This window comes from Somniosus microcephalus, unplaced genomic scaffold (genome assembly GCF_052327205.1).
Source record: "Somniosus microcephalus isolate GS21.2 unplaced genomic scaffold, FLI_Smic_1.0 unresolved_chr1, whole genome shotgun sequence".
NCBI classification, from domain to species: domain Eukaryota; kingdom Metazoa; phylum Chordata; class Chondrichthyes; order Squaliformes; family Somniosidae; genus Somniosus; species Somniosus microcephalus.
In genome coordinates, this window is record NW_028225179.1 from 151,822,019 (window position 1) to 151,838,202 (window position 16,184).

The window sequence follows — 16,184 nt, forward strand, 5'->3', positions numbered from 1 at the left end:
AGAGTCTATCGAGTTCTGGAAGATGACCAGCAATGCATCTACTATTTCCAGGGCCACTTCCTTAAGTACCCTGGGATGTAGATTATCAGGCCCTGGGGATTTATTGGCCTTCAGTCCCATCAATTTTCCTAACACCATTTCCCTACAAATACTGATTTCTTTCAGTTCCACCCTTTCATCAGACCCTATGTTCCCCGGCATCTCTGGGAGGTTATTTGTGTCTTCCTTTGTGAAGACAGAACCAAAGTATGAATTTAGTTGGTCAGCCATTTCTTTGTTTCCCATTATAAATTCCTCTGATTCTGACTGCAAGGGACCTACACTTGACTTCACCAATCTTTTTCTCTTCACATATCTATAAAAGCTTTTACAGTCAGTTTTTATGTTCCCTGCTAGCTGGTTCTTGTGCTGCCTGGACCACTTTCAACGAATGCAGGCCAAGAGTGGCTTGGTAGCACCACTACTGACCAAGCTGGCCGAGTCCTGAAGGATATTGCTACCAAACTGGGCCTGTGGCAGGTGGTGAGAGAACCAAAATGAGGAAAAAACCTACTTGACCTCTTCCTCACCAATCTACCTGTTGCAGATGCATCTGTCCATGACAGTATTGATAGCAGTGACCACCGCACAGTCGCTGTGGAGACGAAGCTCCATCTTCACACTGAGGACACCCTCCATCGTGTTGTGTAGCACTGCCACAGTGCTAAATGGGATAGATTCAGAACAGATCTAGCAGCTCAAAGCTGGGCATCCACGAGGCACTGTGGGCCATCAGCAGCAGCAGTATTGTATACCACCACAATCTGTAACCTCATGGCCCGGCATATTCCTCATGCTACCATTACCAGCAAGCTAGGGGACCAAACCTGGTTCAATGAGGAGTGTAGAAAAGCATGCAAGGAACAGCACCAGGAGTACCTAAAATGAGCTGCCAATCAGCAACACAGGACATGCATGTTAAACAGCAGAAGCAGCATACTATAGACGCAGCTAAGCAATCCCACAACTAATGCTCTGCCACATCCAGTCGTGAATGGTGGTAGACAATTAAACAACTAATGGGAGGAGGAGGCTCCATGAATATCCCCATGCTCAATGATGGCAGAGCCCAGCATGCAAGTGCAAGAGACAAGGCTGAAACGTTTGTAACCATCTTCAGCGAGAAGTGCCGAGTGGATGATCCATCTTGGCCTCCTCCCGAGGTCCCCACCATCACAGAAGCCAGTCTTCAGCCAATTCGATTCTCTCCACGTGATATCAAGAAACAGCTGAGCACACTGGATACAGCAAAGGCTGTGGGCCCAGACAACCTCCCGGCTGTCATGCTGAAGGCTTGTGGTATGGAATTAGCTGCGTCTCTAGCTAGGCTGTTCCAGTACAGCTACAACACTGGCATCTATCCGATAATGTGGAAAACTGCCCAGGTATGTCCTGTCCACAAAAAGCAGGACAAATCCAATCCGGCCAATTACAGCTCCATCAGTCTACTCTCAATCATCAGCAAAGTGATGGAAGGTGTCGTTGACAGTACTATCAAGCGGCACTTACTCACCGATAACCTGCTCACCGACGCTCAGTTTGGGTTCCGTCAGGACCACTCAACTCTAGACCTCATTAGTCTTGGTACAAACATGGACAAAAGAGCTGAATTCCAGAGGTGAGGAGAGCGACTGCCCTTGGCATCAAGGCAGCGTTTGACCAAGTGTGGCATCAAGGAGCCCTAGTAAAATTGAAGTCAATGTTAATTAGGGGGAAAACTCTCCACTGGCTGGAGTCATACCTAGCACAAAGGAAGATGGTTGTGGTTGTTGGACGTCCTTCATCTCAGCCCCCGGACATCGCTGCACGAGTTCCTCAAGGCAGTGTCCTAGGTCTAACCATTTTCAGCTGCTTCATCAATGACCATCCCTCTATCATAAGGTCAGAAGTGGGGATGTTCGCTGATGATTGCACAGTGTTCAGTTCCATTCGCAACTCCTCAGATAATGAAGCAGTTCATGCCCTCATGCAGCAAGACCTGGACAACATTCAGGCTTGGGCTGATGAGTAGCAAGTAACATTCACACCACACAAGTGCCAAACAATGACTATCTCCAACAAGCAACAGTCCAGCCATCACCCCTTGACGTTCAACGGCATTACCATCACCGAATCCCCCACCATCAACATTTTGGGAGTCACCATTGAAAGGTACCTAACTTTTCTGCCCACTTAATTTGGGGCCAGGCCCTTTTCTTTCATTGAATTTTGCCTTTTCTGTTAAATACTGTGGCTACAAGAGCAGGTCAGAGGCTGGGTATTCTCCAGCAAATGTCTCACCTCCGGACTCCCCAAAGCCTTTCCACCATCTACAAGGCACAAGTTAGGAGTGTAATGGAATACTCTCCACTTGCCTGGATGAGTGCAGCTCCAACAACACTCAAGAAGCTCGACACCATCCAGGACAAAGCAACCCACTTGATTGGCACCCTATCCACCACCTTAAACATTCACTCCCTCCACCACCGGCGTACCGTGGCTGCAGTGTTTACCGTCTACAAGATGCACTGCAGCAACGCGCCAAGGCTTCTTTGGCAGCATCTCTCAAACCCGCGACCTCTTCCACCTAGAAGGACAAGGGTAGCAGGCGCATGGGAACACCATCACCTGCAAGTTCCCCTCCAAGTTTCACACCATCCTGACTTGGAAATATATCGCCGGTCCTTCATCGTTGCTGGGTCAAAATCCTGGAACTCCCTCCCTAACAGCACCTTCATAACAAGGACTGCAGTGGTTCAAGAATGAGGCTCACCAACACCTTCTCAAGGGCAATTAGGGATGGGCAATAAGTGCTGGCCTTGCCAGCGACACCCACATCCCAGGAATGAAGATAAAAACGAAAGCACTGCCCTGTGACATCGCCCATTTTCAGGCCTAATCCAATTTCTAGGTCATAGTTCCTTTAATTATAAAATTTTACCTTTATTTTTCTGTGCATCAAATTCCCCACATAATGAATGTATGCTGTTGCTCAGGAGCTCATCTATACCATTAAAAGTATTGGCCTAGAAATTCGGTGGGCTGCGCCACCAGTTAGCGCCCAAAGAGGGCACTTAGTGGGTTTAGCGCCACTGGCCTCGCCTCCCGCGAAATTTAGCGGGGCGCTAATGGCGGAGTTAGCCTGTAGCGCTGCGCCGCCACCGATGATGTCATCGGTGTGCGCAGCACCCCGCTACCGTGCCGATCGCAATATTTGGTCGCGCCCCCTGCTGTAATGCCAGTCGCAATTTACGACCGGTTCAGGGGGGCCTACCTGCGGCGGTAGTGGCGCTAATTAAAGGGGAGGTGCGGGGCGGCCATTTTTTTTGCTGGCCGCCTGCCAGCACCTCCTCGCGCCGCTCTCCCCAGCCTCCCGAGCGCCCCCCGGGCAGTGCCGGCTGTGTCCCAAGAGCCCGGCACTTCTCCTCGGTGCCGGGCTCGTTTGCCGGCACTCGCGATCTCTGATCGCGCTGGTGCAACCCCTCCCCTTTAAGGGGAGGAAGGCCTGCAGTACCGCAGTGTGCCGTGCCGCAGCATGTGGCGCTGCGGCACGTTGCGTTGCGATATTCAGTTGCAGCGCCCCAAGAGGGATGTGGGGCGCCTCGAGCAGCGCCCCGCTTCCATTTGGGGCGCTGAAACTGAATATCGGGCTGGCGCAAGCGGCTCCGTCCAGAGCGGTAATTCTGGCGCGCAGGCGAGCTTGGCGCCACCGAATTTCTAGGCCATTGTGTCTAGCGCACATCTATCTCAGCATGCATTTCAATTGCTACAATTCAGACTGTCTCCAGATTATTTGCATAGGATTTCATAGGATATACAGCACAGAAACAGGCCATTCAGTTCAACCAGTCCATGCCAGCCTTGATGCTCCACTCGAGCGTCCTCCCATCTTTCCTCATCTAACTCTATCCGCATAACCCTCTATTCCCTTCTCCCTCATATGCTTATCTAACCGCCCCTTAAATGCATCTATACTATTTGCTTCAACCACTCCCTGTGGTAGCGAGTTCCACATTCTCTGGGTAAAGAAGTTTCTTCCGAACTCCCAATTTGATTTCTTGGTGACTATCTTATATTGGTGGCCTCTAGTTTTGCCCCTTCCCACAAGTGGAAACTCTCTGTATCTACTCTATCATAACTTTAAAGCCCTCTAGTGGTCACCCCTCAGCCTTCTCTTTCCCAGCCTGTTCAACCTTTCCCGATAGTTATACCCTCACATTTCTGGTATCATCCTTGTAAATCTTCTCTACGCTCTCTCCAATGCCTCTATATCCTTTTTATAATACGGCGACCAGAACTGTACGCAGTACTCCAAGTGTGGGCTAACCAAGGTTCGATACAGGTTTAGCATAACTTCCCTACTTTTCAATTCTATCCCTCTAGAAATAAATCCTAGTGCTTGCTTTGCTTTTTTATGGCCTTGTTAACCTGTGTTGCTACTTTGTGACAGGATCGGACAAAGTCAACATGGATTTACAAAAGGTAAATCATGCTCGACTAATCTGGAATTTTTTGAGGATGTAACTGGTAGAATAGATAAGGGAGAACCAGTGGATGTGGTGTATTTGGACTTTCAGAAGGCTTTCGATAAGGTCCCGCATAAGAGACTAGCGTGCAAAGTTAAAGCACATGGGATTGGGGGTAAGGTACTCACTTGGATAGAAAACTGGTTGGCAGACAGGAAGCAAAGAGTTGGAATAAACAGGTCCTTTTCCGAGTGGAAGGCAGTGACTAGTGGGGTACCGCAGGGATCGGTGCTAGGACCCCAGTTATTCACAATATATATTAATGATCTAGACGAGGGAACTAGATGTAATATCTCCAAGTTTGCAGACGACACAAAGCTGGGTGGGCATGTGTGCAGCGAGGAGGATGCAGAAAAACTCCAGTATGATTTGGACAGGCTGGGCGATTGGGCAGATGCATGGCAGATGCAGTATAATATGGATAAATGCGAGGTTATCCACTTTGGTGGCAGAAACAGGAAGGCAGATTATCTGAATGGCAATAGATTGGGAAAAGGGGAAATGCAACGAGACCTGGGTGTCCTTGTGCACCAGTCGCTGAAGGTAAGCATGCAGGTGCAGCAGGCGGTTAAGAAGGCAAATGGTATGCTAGCCTTCATAGCGAGGATTCGAGTATGGGAGCAAGGATGTCTTGCTGCAGTTGTACAGGGCCTTGGTGAGACCACACCTTGAGTATTGTGTGCAGTTTTGGTCACCTTATCTGAGGAAGGATGTTCTTGCCATGGAGGGAGTGCAGCGAAGATTCACCAGACTGATACCTGGGATGGCAGGAATGACTTATGGAGAGAGATTGGGTCGATTAGGCTTATATTCACTAGAGTTCAGAAGAATGAGAGGGGATCTCATTGAAACTTATAAAATTCTAACAGGACTAGACAGACTGATGCAGGAAGGATGTTCCCGATGGTCGGGGAGTCCAGAACCAGGGGTCACAGTCTAAGGATAAGGGGTAAGCCATTTAGGACTGAGATGAGGAGCGATTTCTTCACCCAGAGAGTGGTGAACCTGTGGAATTCTCTACCACAGAAGACAGTTGAGGCCAATTCATTAAATATATTCAAGAAGGAGTTAGATATATTACTTAAGGCTAAGGGGATCAAGGGATATGGGGAGAAAGCAGGGACAGGGTACTGAATTTGGATGATCAGCCATGATCACATTGAATGGTGGAGCAGGCTCGAGGGGCCGAATGGCCTACTCCTGCTCCTATCGTCTATGTTTATGTTTCAGTGATTTGTGTATTTGTACTCCGAGATCCCTTTGCTCCTCTAACCCTATTTTTCTTATCAAAATGCAATACCTCACATTTATGTGTTGAAATCCATTTGCTAATTATATGCACATTATGCAAATCGTTAACATAAATTGTGAACAGTGGCCCCAGCACTGATACTTGTGGAACACCACTTTCCACCTTCTGCCACTCTGAATAGCTACCTTTTACCCCTACTCTCTGATTTCTGTCTTGAAGCCAGCTAGCTATCCATTCTGCTACTTGTCCCCTGACTCCGCATGCTGTGACTGTATTCATTAGCCTATTATGTGGTACCTTATCGAAGGCCTTTTGAAAATCTACAAATTACATCTAATTATTTACCCTTGTTTACTCTGTTACCTCTTCAAAAAATTTAATGAGGTTGGTCAAGCAAAACTTTCCCTTTTGAAATCCATGCTGACTATTCATTATTATATTTTTGGTTTCTAGATGTTCTTCTATTTTCTCCTTTAGTAGGGATTCTATTATTTTTCCTACCACCGATGTTAAGCTGACTGGACTATAGTTCCCTGTTCTATCTCACTTCTTAATTATAGGTATTACGTTAGCTATCCGCCAGTCCTCTGGCACTACACCTTTTTCTAATGAATTATTAAATGTGTAGTAATGCCTCTGCTAGCTCTTCCCTAGATTCTTTTAAAATGCATGGATGTAATCCGTCCAGACCAGAGGTTTTATCTTCTTTGAGTTTGATAAGTTTATTTAATATATCTCTTTTTATTTTAATGCCGTTATCTCATTTCTAATCTCATCATCCAATGTCATGTCCACCTGTTCTGTCTCCTTGTAAATACTGAAGCAAAGTAATTATTTAATATTTCTGCCATCTCTCTCGCTGCCTGTGGCATTATCCTGTCCATCCCTTAGTGGCCCTATTCCCATCCCGACTTTCCTTTCTTTATTTTTTATGTGCCTGTAAAATATTTTGCTATTTTGTTTTATGTTTCTTGATAATTTAATTTCATAGTTCCTCTTTGCGTTCCTAACTTTGTTTGACTTCTCTCCTAATTTCTTCGTATTCTCCCTTATCATGCTCTCCCCTGCTATCCATGTACTTAATGTATACCTCTTTCCTTACCCTTAATTTTTCAATTATGTCTTTATTCATCCTTGGTGCCTCATTAATGTTTAGCTTGTTCTTGTTTTGTTTTTGTTTTTTTTTATAAATCGGAGCATATTTTTCCTGGACTCTATTAATCACCGTTTTAAATGTTTCCCATTGCATTCTATATCATTGTTTGCCAATATTGTTGTCCATTTTATTTTCCCAAGTTCTCAGCTTTGCTCCAATCTATCACATAAGTATGATGAAAACCAATGTCCTTCTCAATTTTTCTTATGCCCATGCAAAGGATTGCTTCCACATGCAAGCCTATGCTTCCTGTGTGTCAAAACATGACCGTGTGTGTGTGAAGTAATGTTGGAGCTGGCATACCTGGGGTAAACAATAAACCCATTCTGATATTGATAGCCCTGTACTTTTCTAATGTCTCTGACTGATGAACACATAACACTGACAAATCTTGCATCTCAGGAGTAAAGTTAGCAGAAGCAAGAACATACAGCAGATTTCACTGGATTACAACATTTGAGTTAAATTTACAGTCCTTTTTCCAAAACAAGAAAAGTAGCTCGAGGTTCTCCCTAACGACACATAACTTGAACCAGCATCTGTAATGTGAAGCTGACAAGTGAAATTGTGTGTCCCTGCTAGATCCAGCTTCTAAACAGCCTGGCGAAACAAATCCAGTGAAGGAGAATCAATTTGGGGCAACAGTTATACCTACTCTCTACTTTTCAATCTGATTGAGAATATTAAATTTCACAATTAAATCCAGCTGCCATTCACAAAAGGTTTCAAAAGCACCAGGCTGTTTTCTCTGGAAATCTGAATCCAGCCATTCACTCCTTTCAGAAAGCAAACTGGGAGATTTGCTTGCAGGACTCCCTTATGGGACAGTCACAAGCGATTCACTTCAGCTCCTTCTCACAGCCAATTAATCAATATTAACTGCTTCTGTCAACTAACATTCATTAAACACACAACTGAAACAGAGGTGACAGATCCCTCAGTGAAGTAATATTAACAAGTGGGACAAATAAAGTGTACCAACACAGTTTGTTTTCAGCCACCAAATTCAAGTGGCTACTAGCCAGGCAGCGATTGAAATTCCATAAAGAAATATAAAAAAGAGGAACAGATTTTTCTCTTCACTGCCCAGTGTAAGAGCCCTTCTGTACATGCCCACATCATACATGCGTTGGAGATAAGTAGAATATCACATGGAACAAGTTAATCTGTCCCAAAGACAGGTATGTGTCTGATGCTATGAATTTATTTTAATCCAATTACCAAACACTTGAGTGCCCATTCTGTGTTACAATTTCCCTCCACTAAACTAATAAAAATGTAAAGAATTAGTTTAACACTTTTAAGAGCAGTCAAAAGTCTGCTGCAACATACACAGCATCTGCTACATTGCATATTTTCAAGGCGATCAGTACAGTGTTGTGATAGTTGTTACTGAATGTTCTAATTTACTCAGTTACAAGGGAGACATAATGGACTGCCCAGAGTAGGTACTTAGACCTTCACAGACAAGCATTTTCCCCACTACCTCTCTTCTCATGCAGAAAAAACATTGCCAAAAGTGTCTGGAGGTCCACTGGAATGTCACATATACTATTTCACCTACAACGTTACTTATTTTTAAGTGGGTACTGGGGGTTGGGTTCCCCACCTTCAAAAATTTGAGAAAGGTGATTTGATGAAGTTGTTGTTGTATTTGATCAAAATACTCTTGGATTCCAGAGTGTGTCTCATGCAATAAATGCATATTTTGGTTTCCTATAATAATTTCAAATATTTTTAAATGTATAAATATAAATATATTGTTGTACGAAATAGGTTCGATAATGAGCTGAGACTATATCAATGCACTACTTCTACACCACCATGGCAATGGATTAAATTATCAGACCGTATCTCAAATTAAAATAAAATGTCTTGGTGAATGAGTATTTAGACATGGTGTATACAGTGATTTAACAGAAGCAAAAGACAAGTGACAAGAAATTAATTTATTAAAAATGAGGTTGCAAAAAAGCAAAAAGAAATGGATGGAAATTGTAGAGATTCAGTAATGAAAATGAGTGAGTTTTATTTTGAAGATGAAAGCTCAATGAATATGCCTCAGTAAAATGTTAACAGTACTCTAAACTCTTCCAGGTTATTTGATTTAAAACTTAGTCAAACCACAGATTAATTTATTGGTTATGGAATATAATCTGTTCAATGACCATTTTCTCTTGACAGCACATTTTATTTTGCACATTTATTTGTTTCATCACCATTTTGGATTGTACTGAATTTTCTAATTTAGCAAGTCCCAAGGCATTCCTCATGGATCAAAAGAACTGTACTATGCAAACAAACAGGTATGGAAAGTGGTAAAGATGCACGATTGGACTTATTTTTTGGTCCTGCTGTTGAAAGTCAGAAATTTATATGGAAAAAAGAGAAAAACGAAGAATCCTAATACGCTTCAAAATGTTGGCAAATGCTGCAAAATGGTGTTAAAAAATTCCTGGGGGACATGCCCTCAGACCCTACTAGAAAATAAATCTTCACCATCATGTCACTTCCCTCTCCAAAAGTTTCTAAATCCACCACAGCAAAAATAGCACTTATGTACTTCAGGCTTTTCCTTGAAATTACAGCTGATGGAATATTGGGTATGGCAGCCGCCTCAGTCACAACAAGTTCATGTCCTGCTGCTCTCCCATTGTAACTAGAATCATAGAATGGTTACAGCATCGAAGGCGGCCATTCGGCCCGTCGAGCCTGTGCAGTGTCTCTGAAAGAGCACTTCAGCTAGTCCTACTCCCCCGCCCTTTCACCGTAGCCCTGCAAATTTCTTTCCTTCAGATACTTACCCAACTCCCTTTTGAAAGCCGTGATTGAATCTGCCTCCAGCACCCTTTCAGGCACTATTCAATTCAAATCGCTTTATTGGCATGATAAGGTACATCTTATGTTGCCAAAGCATCAAAATACATTTATGGTTGAACACAAACGCACATCTATTCATACAGTGTATAAACAGATATATCCCCGAGTGTATAAATATACATTCGCATATAATTTATATATATTCTTTTCTTAGGTTTACTGGTTGTCCCTCTGTTTATGGCAAGCTGTAATATAGTGTGCCACTAGTGTTACACAGTTTCTCTCTTCCCCTAGTAGGTATGGGAGTTTTTGGTCGTCATTCAAATTTCTGAATTCAGGGCATATTTGTGAGAATTTTTGGTAGAAATTCTCCCTGATGCCCTGATATTTTCCACAAGCTGTGAGGAAGTGCATCTCTGTCTCCACCACTCCCTGACTGCAGTGAGAGCATATCCTGTCCTCTCTTGGCAGCCAGGTCTGCCTTTTCATTCCAGATCTTAACCACTCGCTGCGTAAAAAGTTTTTTCTTGCGTCGCCTTTGGTTCTTTTGCCAATCACCTTAAATCTGTGTCCTCTGGTGCTTGACCCTTCCACCAATGGGAACAGTTTCCCACTATCTACTCTGTCCAGACCCCTCATGATTTTGAATACCTCCATCAAATCTCCTCTCAATCTTCTCTGCTCCAAGGAGAACAACCCCAGCTTCTCCAGTCTATCAATGTAACTGAAGTCCCTCATTCCTGGAATCATTCTCTTAAATCTTTTCTGCACCCTCTCTAAGGCCTTCACATCCTTCCTAAAGAGCAGCATCCAGAATTGGACACAGTACTCCAACTGGAGCCGAACCAGTGTTTTATGCAGGTTAATCATAATTTCAACACTTTTGCATTCCATTTATGAAGCCCAGGATCCTGCAAGCCTTTTTAGCTGCTTTCTCAACCTGCCCTGCCACCTTCAACAATTTGTGCACACATACCCCCGGGTCTCTCTGTCCGTGCACCCCCTTCAGGATTGTACCATTTAGATTATATGTCTTCTCATTCTTTCCACCAAACATGTATCACTTCACACTTTTCTGCATTTAATTTCATCTGCCATGTGCCCACCCATGTCTAGGTCTTCCTGAAGTCTATCACTCTCCTCCTCACTGTTCACTATATTTCCAAGTTTTATGTCATCTGCAAATTTTGAAATTGTGTCCTGTACACCCATATCCAAGTAATTAATATATATCAAGAAAAGCAGTGGTCCTAGAACCGACCCATGGGGAACACCACTGTATACCTTCCTCCAATCCGAAAAACAACCGTTCACCACTACTACAATAGCAAAATACTGCGGATTCTGGTAATCTAACATAACAACAGAAAATGCTGGGAACACTCAGCGGGCCAGGCAGCATCCGTGGAGAGAGAAACCGAGTTAACGTTTCAGGTCTGGAACCCTTCATCAGAACTGGAAAAAGCTGGAGATGTAACAGATTTTAAGCAGAGACAGGGAGAGGGGGTGGGGGGTGGGAGGAGAGGAACAAATTGAAGGAACATTCTGTGCTGAGGTAAGAGGCAGGAAAGGTAAAATGTTCCAAATGGGGATTGCAAAATCATACAGCATGAAAAATGGGAGCAGGGGTTATAATCTGAAATTGTTAAACTCAATGTCGAGTCCAACCCTAACATTAAACCTGCTGACAAGGGTGGTGCTGTTGTTTGGCGAAACGACTTCTACTACCATGCGGAAGCTGAACGCCATCTCTCCGACACCTCCTCCTACCTCCGCCTGGACCATGACCCCACTAGCAAACATCAAGCCATTGTTTCCAAGACTGTCACCGACCTCATCTCCTCTGGAGATCTTCCCTCCATGGCCGCCAACCTCACAGTTCCCCAACCCCACACAGCCCACTTCTACCTCCTTCCCAAGATCCACAAACAGGACTGCCCTGGTACACCCATCGTTTCAGCCTGTTCTTGCCCCACGGAACTTATCTCTTCCTATCTCAACTTTATTTGTTCTCCTTGTCCAGTCTCTTCCCACCTACATTCACGACTCTTCCGACGCCCTCCGGCACTTTAACAGTTTCCAGTTTCCTGGCCCCAACCGTCTCTTTTTCACTATGGACGTACAATCCCTCTACACCTCCATCCCCCACTAGGGCGGCCTGAGGGCGCTCCGCTTCTTCCTTGAACAGAGGCCCAACCAGTCCCCATCCACCACCACCCTCCTCCGCCTGGCTGAACTTGTTCTCACATTGAACAACTTCTCCTTTGACTCCACTCACTTCCTCCAAATTAAAGGTATTGCTATGGGAACCCGCATGGGCCCTAGTTATGCCTACCTTTTCATGGGATATGTGGAACATTCTTTGTTCCAGTCCGACTCGGGTCCCCTCCCTCACCTCTTTTTCCGGTACATTGATGACTGTATCGACGCCGTTTCCTGCTCTCGCCCTGAACTAGAAAAGTTCATTCACTTTACTTCCAATTTCCACCCTGCCCTCACCTTCACATGGTCCATGTCAGACTCTTCTCTTCCCTTCCTTGACTTCTCTGTCTCCATTTCTGGCGATAGGCTATCGACAAACATCCACTACAAGCCCACTGACTCCCACAGCTAGCTGGACTACACTTCTCCCAGTTTCTCCATCTCCGCGGACCGTGTCTGTTCTGACGATGCCACCTTCCATACCAGTGCTTCCGACATGTCTTCTTTTTTCCTCAACCGAGGATTCCCCTCTACTGTGGTTGACATGGCCCTTGACCGTGTCTGTTCCATTTCCCACACTTCTGCTCTCACCCCTTCCCAGAACCACAATAGGGTTCCCCTTGTCCTCACCTTGCCCCACCAGCCTCCATTCAACGGATCATCCTCCACCATTTCCACCACCTCCAACGTGATCCCACCACCAAACGCATCTTCCCCTCACCGCCCCTTTCAGCATTCCAAAGGGACCTCGCCCTCTGCGACACCCTGGTCCACTCCTCAATCACCCCTAACAGCCCTTCCCCTTTGCCCGGCACCTTCCCGTGCAAGTGCAGGAGATGCAACACCTGCCCTTTTACCTCCTCCCTTCCCACTGTCCAGGGCCCCAAACAGCCCTTCCAGGTGAAACAGCGATTTACTTGTACTTCTTTCAATTTAGTATACTTTTTTCACTGCTAATGATGTGGTCTCGTCTACATTGGGGAGACCAAACCTAGATTGGGTGACTGCTTTGCGGAACACCTCTGTTCAGTCCGTAAGGGTGACCCTGAGCTTCCGGTCGCCTGTCACTTTAATTCTCCACTTCACTCCCACTCTGACCTCTCCGTCCTCGGTCTCTTACATTGTTCCAATGAAGCTCAACGTAAGCTCGAGGAACAGCACCTCATCTTTCGATTAGGCACTTTACAGTCTTCTGGACTCAACATGGAGTTTAACAACTTCAGAGTATAACCCCTGCTCCCATTTTTCATGCTGTATGATTTTGCAATCCCCATTTGCAACATTTTGGCCCAGAAATTCGGGTCTCCATGGGTGAGTACGCACGGGGGCCCAATGGAAGTGCCGGTTTCCTGCATGCACTGGAAACCGGCACTTCCGTTCCCCTGCAAGAAGGGGTTCAGAGGTCGAATGCGTGCGCAGGAGAGGCAGCGCGTGCGCATTGAACTTACATTTTTTTTTTTTTTTTATAAACGGGTTTCTCCGGGAGGGTAAGTCTCCAGGAGTTACACATTTAAAAAGCAGGCGTAAGGCCTGCTTTTTACAAGGTAAGTAGTGAATTAATTAAAATTAAAACATTTTTTCCCACAGGTTTATTATTTTTAAATACTTTAAAGCAAGGTAAGTTTATTTTTAACCCCGTTAGAAAATAATTATTTTTTTCAAAAATTTAAATTATTGTTTAAAAGAGTTATTTCATGTAATTTATAGTTTATTTAAAAAATGTGATTAAAAAAAAATTTATTTGAAGATTTAGTGATTTTTGGGGCCATAGCATTTATAAGTTTTGACAGCTCTTCATGTCAAACTTATGAATGGAGCATTCCCTGCTCCGATTGGCTCCCCATGGCCCACGTGATCCCAGGGGACGCATCAAACTAACTGCGCCCCTGGGATACGCAAGCACTGCGCGCCGGCAGCTGGAGTAGGCCCAGGATCGGAATCCCACGCGGGCCCACAGCTCAACAGCCGGTGCGCTAGGTAAGTGCAGGTCGGGGGCTTGCACCCGCGGGAAGCCTCCGACCCGAATTTCTGGGCCTTTATCTTTCCTGCATCTTACCTCAGCACAGAATATTCCTTCAATTCCTTCCTCCCCTCCCACCCCTCTCCGCACCTGCTTAATATCTGTTACATCTCCAGCTTTTTCCAGTTCTGATGAAGGGTCCCAGACCTGAAACGTTAACTCTGTTTCTCTCTCCACGGATGCTACCTGGCCTGCTGAGTGTTTCCATCATTTTCTGTTGATATTTCGTTCACTACTACTCTGTTTCCTATCACAGAGCCAATTCCGTATCCATGCTGCCACTGTCCCTTTTATTCCATGGGCTTCAACTTTGCAGGCAAGCCTATTATGTGGCACTTTGTCGAAAACCTTTTGGAAATCCATGTACACTGCATCAACTGCATTATCCTCATCAACCCTTTCTGTTACCTCATCAAAAAATTCAATCAAGTTAGTTAAACGCAATTTGCCTTTATCAAATCCGTGCTGGCTTTCCTTAATTAATCTACACTTGTCCAAGTGACTGAGATTTTTTTCCCTGATTACTGTTTCTAAAAGCTTCCCCACAACAGAGGTCAAACTGACTGGCCTGTAGTTTCTGGGTTTATCTTTACACCCATTTTTGATCAATGGTGTAACATTTACAATTCTCCAGTCCTCTGGCACCACCTCCGTATCCAAGGAGGATTGGAATATTATGGCCAGTACCTCCTCAATTTCTTCCCACAATTCCCTCAGCATCCTAGGATGCATCCCATCTGCTCCTGGTGACTTATCTACTTTAAGTACAGCCAGCCTTTCTAATACCTCCTCTTTATCCTATCAAGTATCTCCACTACCTCCTCCTTTACTATGTATATGGCAGCATCCTCTTCCTTGGTGAAGACAGGTGCAAAGTACTCATTTAGTACCTCAGCCATGCCCTCTGCCTCCATGCATAGGTCTCGTTTTTGGTCCCTAATCAGCCCCACCCCTCCTCTTTACTATTTATATGTCTATAGAAGACTTTTGGATTCACTTTTATGTTGGCTGCCATTCTATTCTCATACCTTCTCTTTGCCCCTCTTATTTTCTTTTTCACTTCTCCTCTGACCTTTCTATATATAGCCTGATTCTCAGATGTATTTGCAACCTGACATCTGTCACATGCGCTCTTTTTCTGCTTCATCATAGTCTCTATCTCTTTCGTCATCCAGGGAGCCCTGACTTTAGTTGCCCTGCCTTTCCCCCTAGTGGGAATGTACCCACACTGTCCCTGAACTATTTCCTCTTTAAAGGCAGCCCATTGTTCTATTACAGTTTTGCCTGCCAATCTTTGATTTCAGTTTACCCAGGCCAGATCCGTTCTCATCCCACTGAAATTGGCTTTCCCGCAGTTAAACATTTTTATTCCAGATTGCTCCCTGTCCTTTTCCATAGCTAATCTAATTATTTTTATATGTCATGCGGGAGGGAATTGTGTTTCACAGAAAAGCTAACTTAACTGCAGAATCTGCTCCCAAATCACCAATTAAAAATACCTGAAACCAATGTAATAAAAAGGAATGGAACTTATTTGGTTGCACTGAATCATGGTCTTGGTCAAAGGCCTTTACTGAAGGCTATTTTTCAGTATGATTTTTTTTTGTTGTTTTTGTTTTTTTGAGTTGTCAGCTTTTTTGAAGCTGTTCATCAGCTTTTGAGTTTATTCTTTCTTTTTGTGTGTTACAAAAATAAGATCTTACCTTCACGCTCACACATTCTCTTCCACCCTGAAAACAGAAACAACAAATAAGTCTTTCACATCGGGGACCAAATACAAGAACTTTGCCTGATGGCAGTGCCTATCACGAATTCAGTGCCCACGATTTTCCATCCATTCAGTTTATTAGGCAGAAAATCACGGGCTATGAAAAATGAAACCAGAGACCTCGGAATGGCAAATGGTTCGCTTGTCCGAATTCAGCTGACCCATCTTAAAGGATTCCCAAGATTGGCCTGAATAGTTATGCGGCCCAGATTGAACCGGGCACTGGAAACTCGCTGATGGGGTTGGCAGGAAATAGTTGTCCAACTGCAGATCTTAAAGTACGGATGAAGCAAGGAACAGGTCTGCTCTATTTTCTAATGCTTCTTTGGATATCCTATTGTAGGATCTGTAGCAAAGGAGACTTTGCTCTCTTTGATAGGGCAGGATACCCTCCTGTATGAAGACATGCCTGGGCTTAGCAG

At 44.6% G+C, this 16,184-nt stretch overlaps 1 protein-coding gene and 1 pseudogene across 4 annotated transcripts in view; both read right to left on the reverse strand.

Moving 5' to 3' along the window:
• The window catches only part of LOC147096259 (butyrophilin-like protein 2), a 397,171-nt pseudogene that overhangs the window by 330,378 nt on the left and 50,609 nt on the right, over positions 1 to 16,184 (reverse strand). The gene's annotated exons all lie outside the window — the stretch shown is intronic.
• LOC147096260 (butyrophilin subfamily 1 member A1-like) overlaps positions 1 to 16,184 on the reverse strand; it is a 61,976-nt gene that overhangs the window by 15,795 nt on the left and 29,997 nt on the right. For all 3 annotated transcript variants that reach the window (XM_085975108.1, XM_085975109.1, XM_085975111.1), the window contains one exon: positions 15,698 to 15,724. In XM_085975108.1, the coding sequence (XP_085831234.1) occupies positions 15,698 to 15,724 (27 nt within the window). The remainder of the gene's footprint in view (positions 1 to 15,697; positions 15,725 to 16,184) is intronic.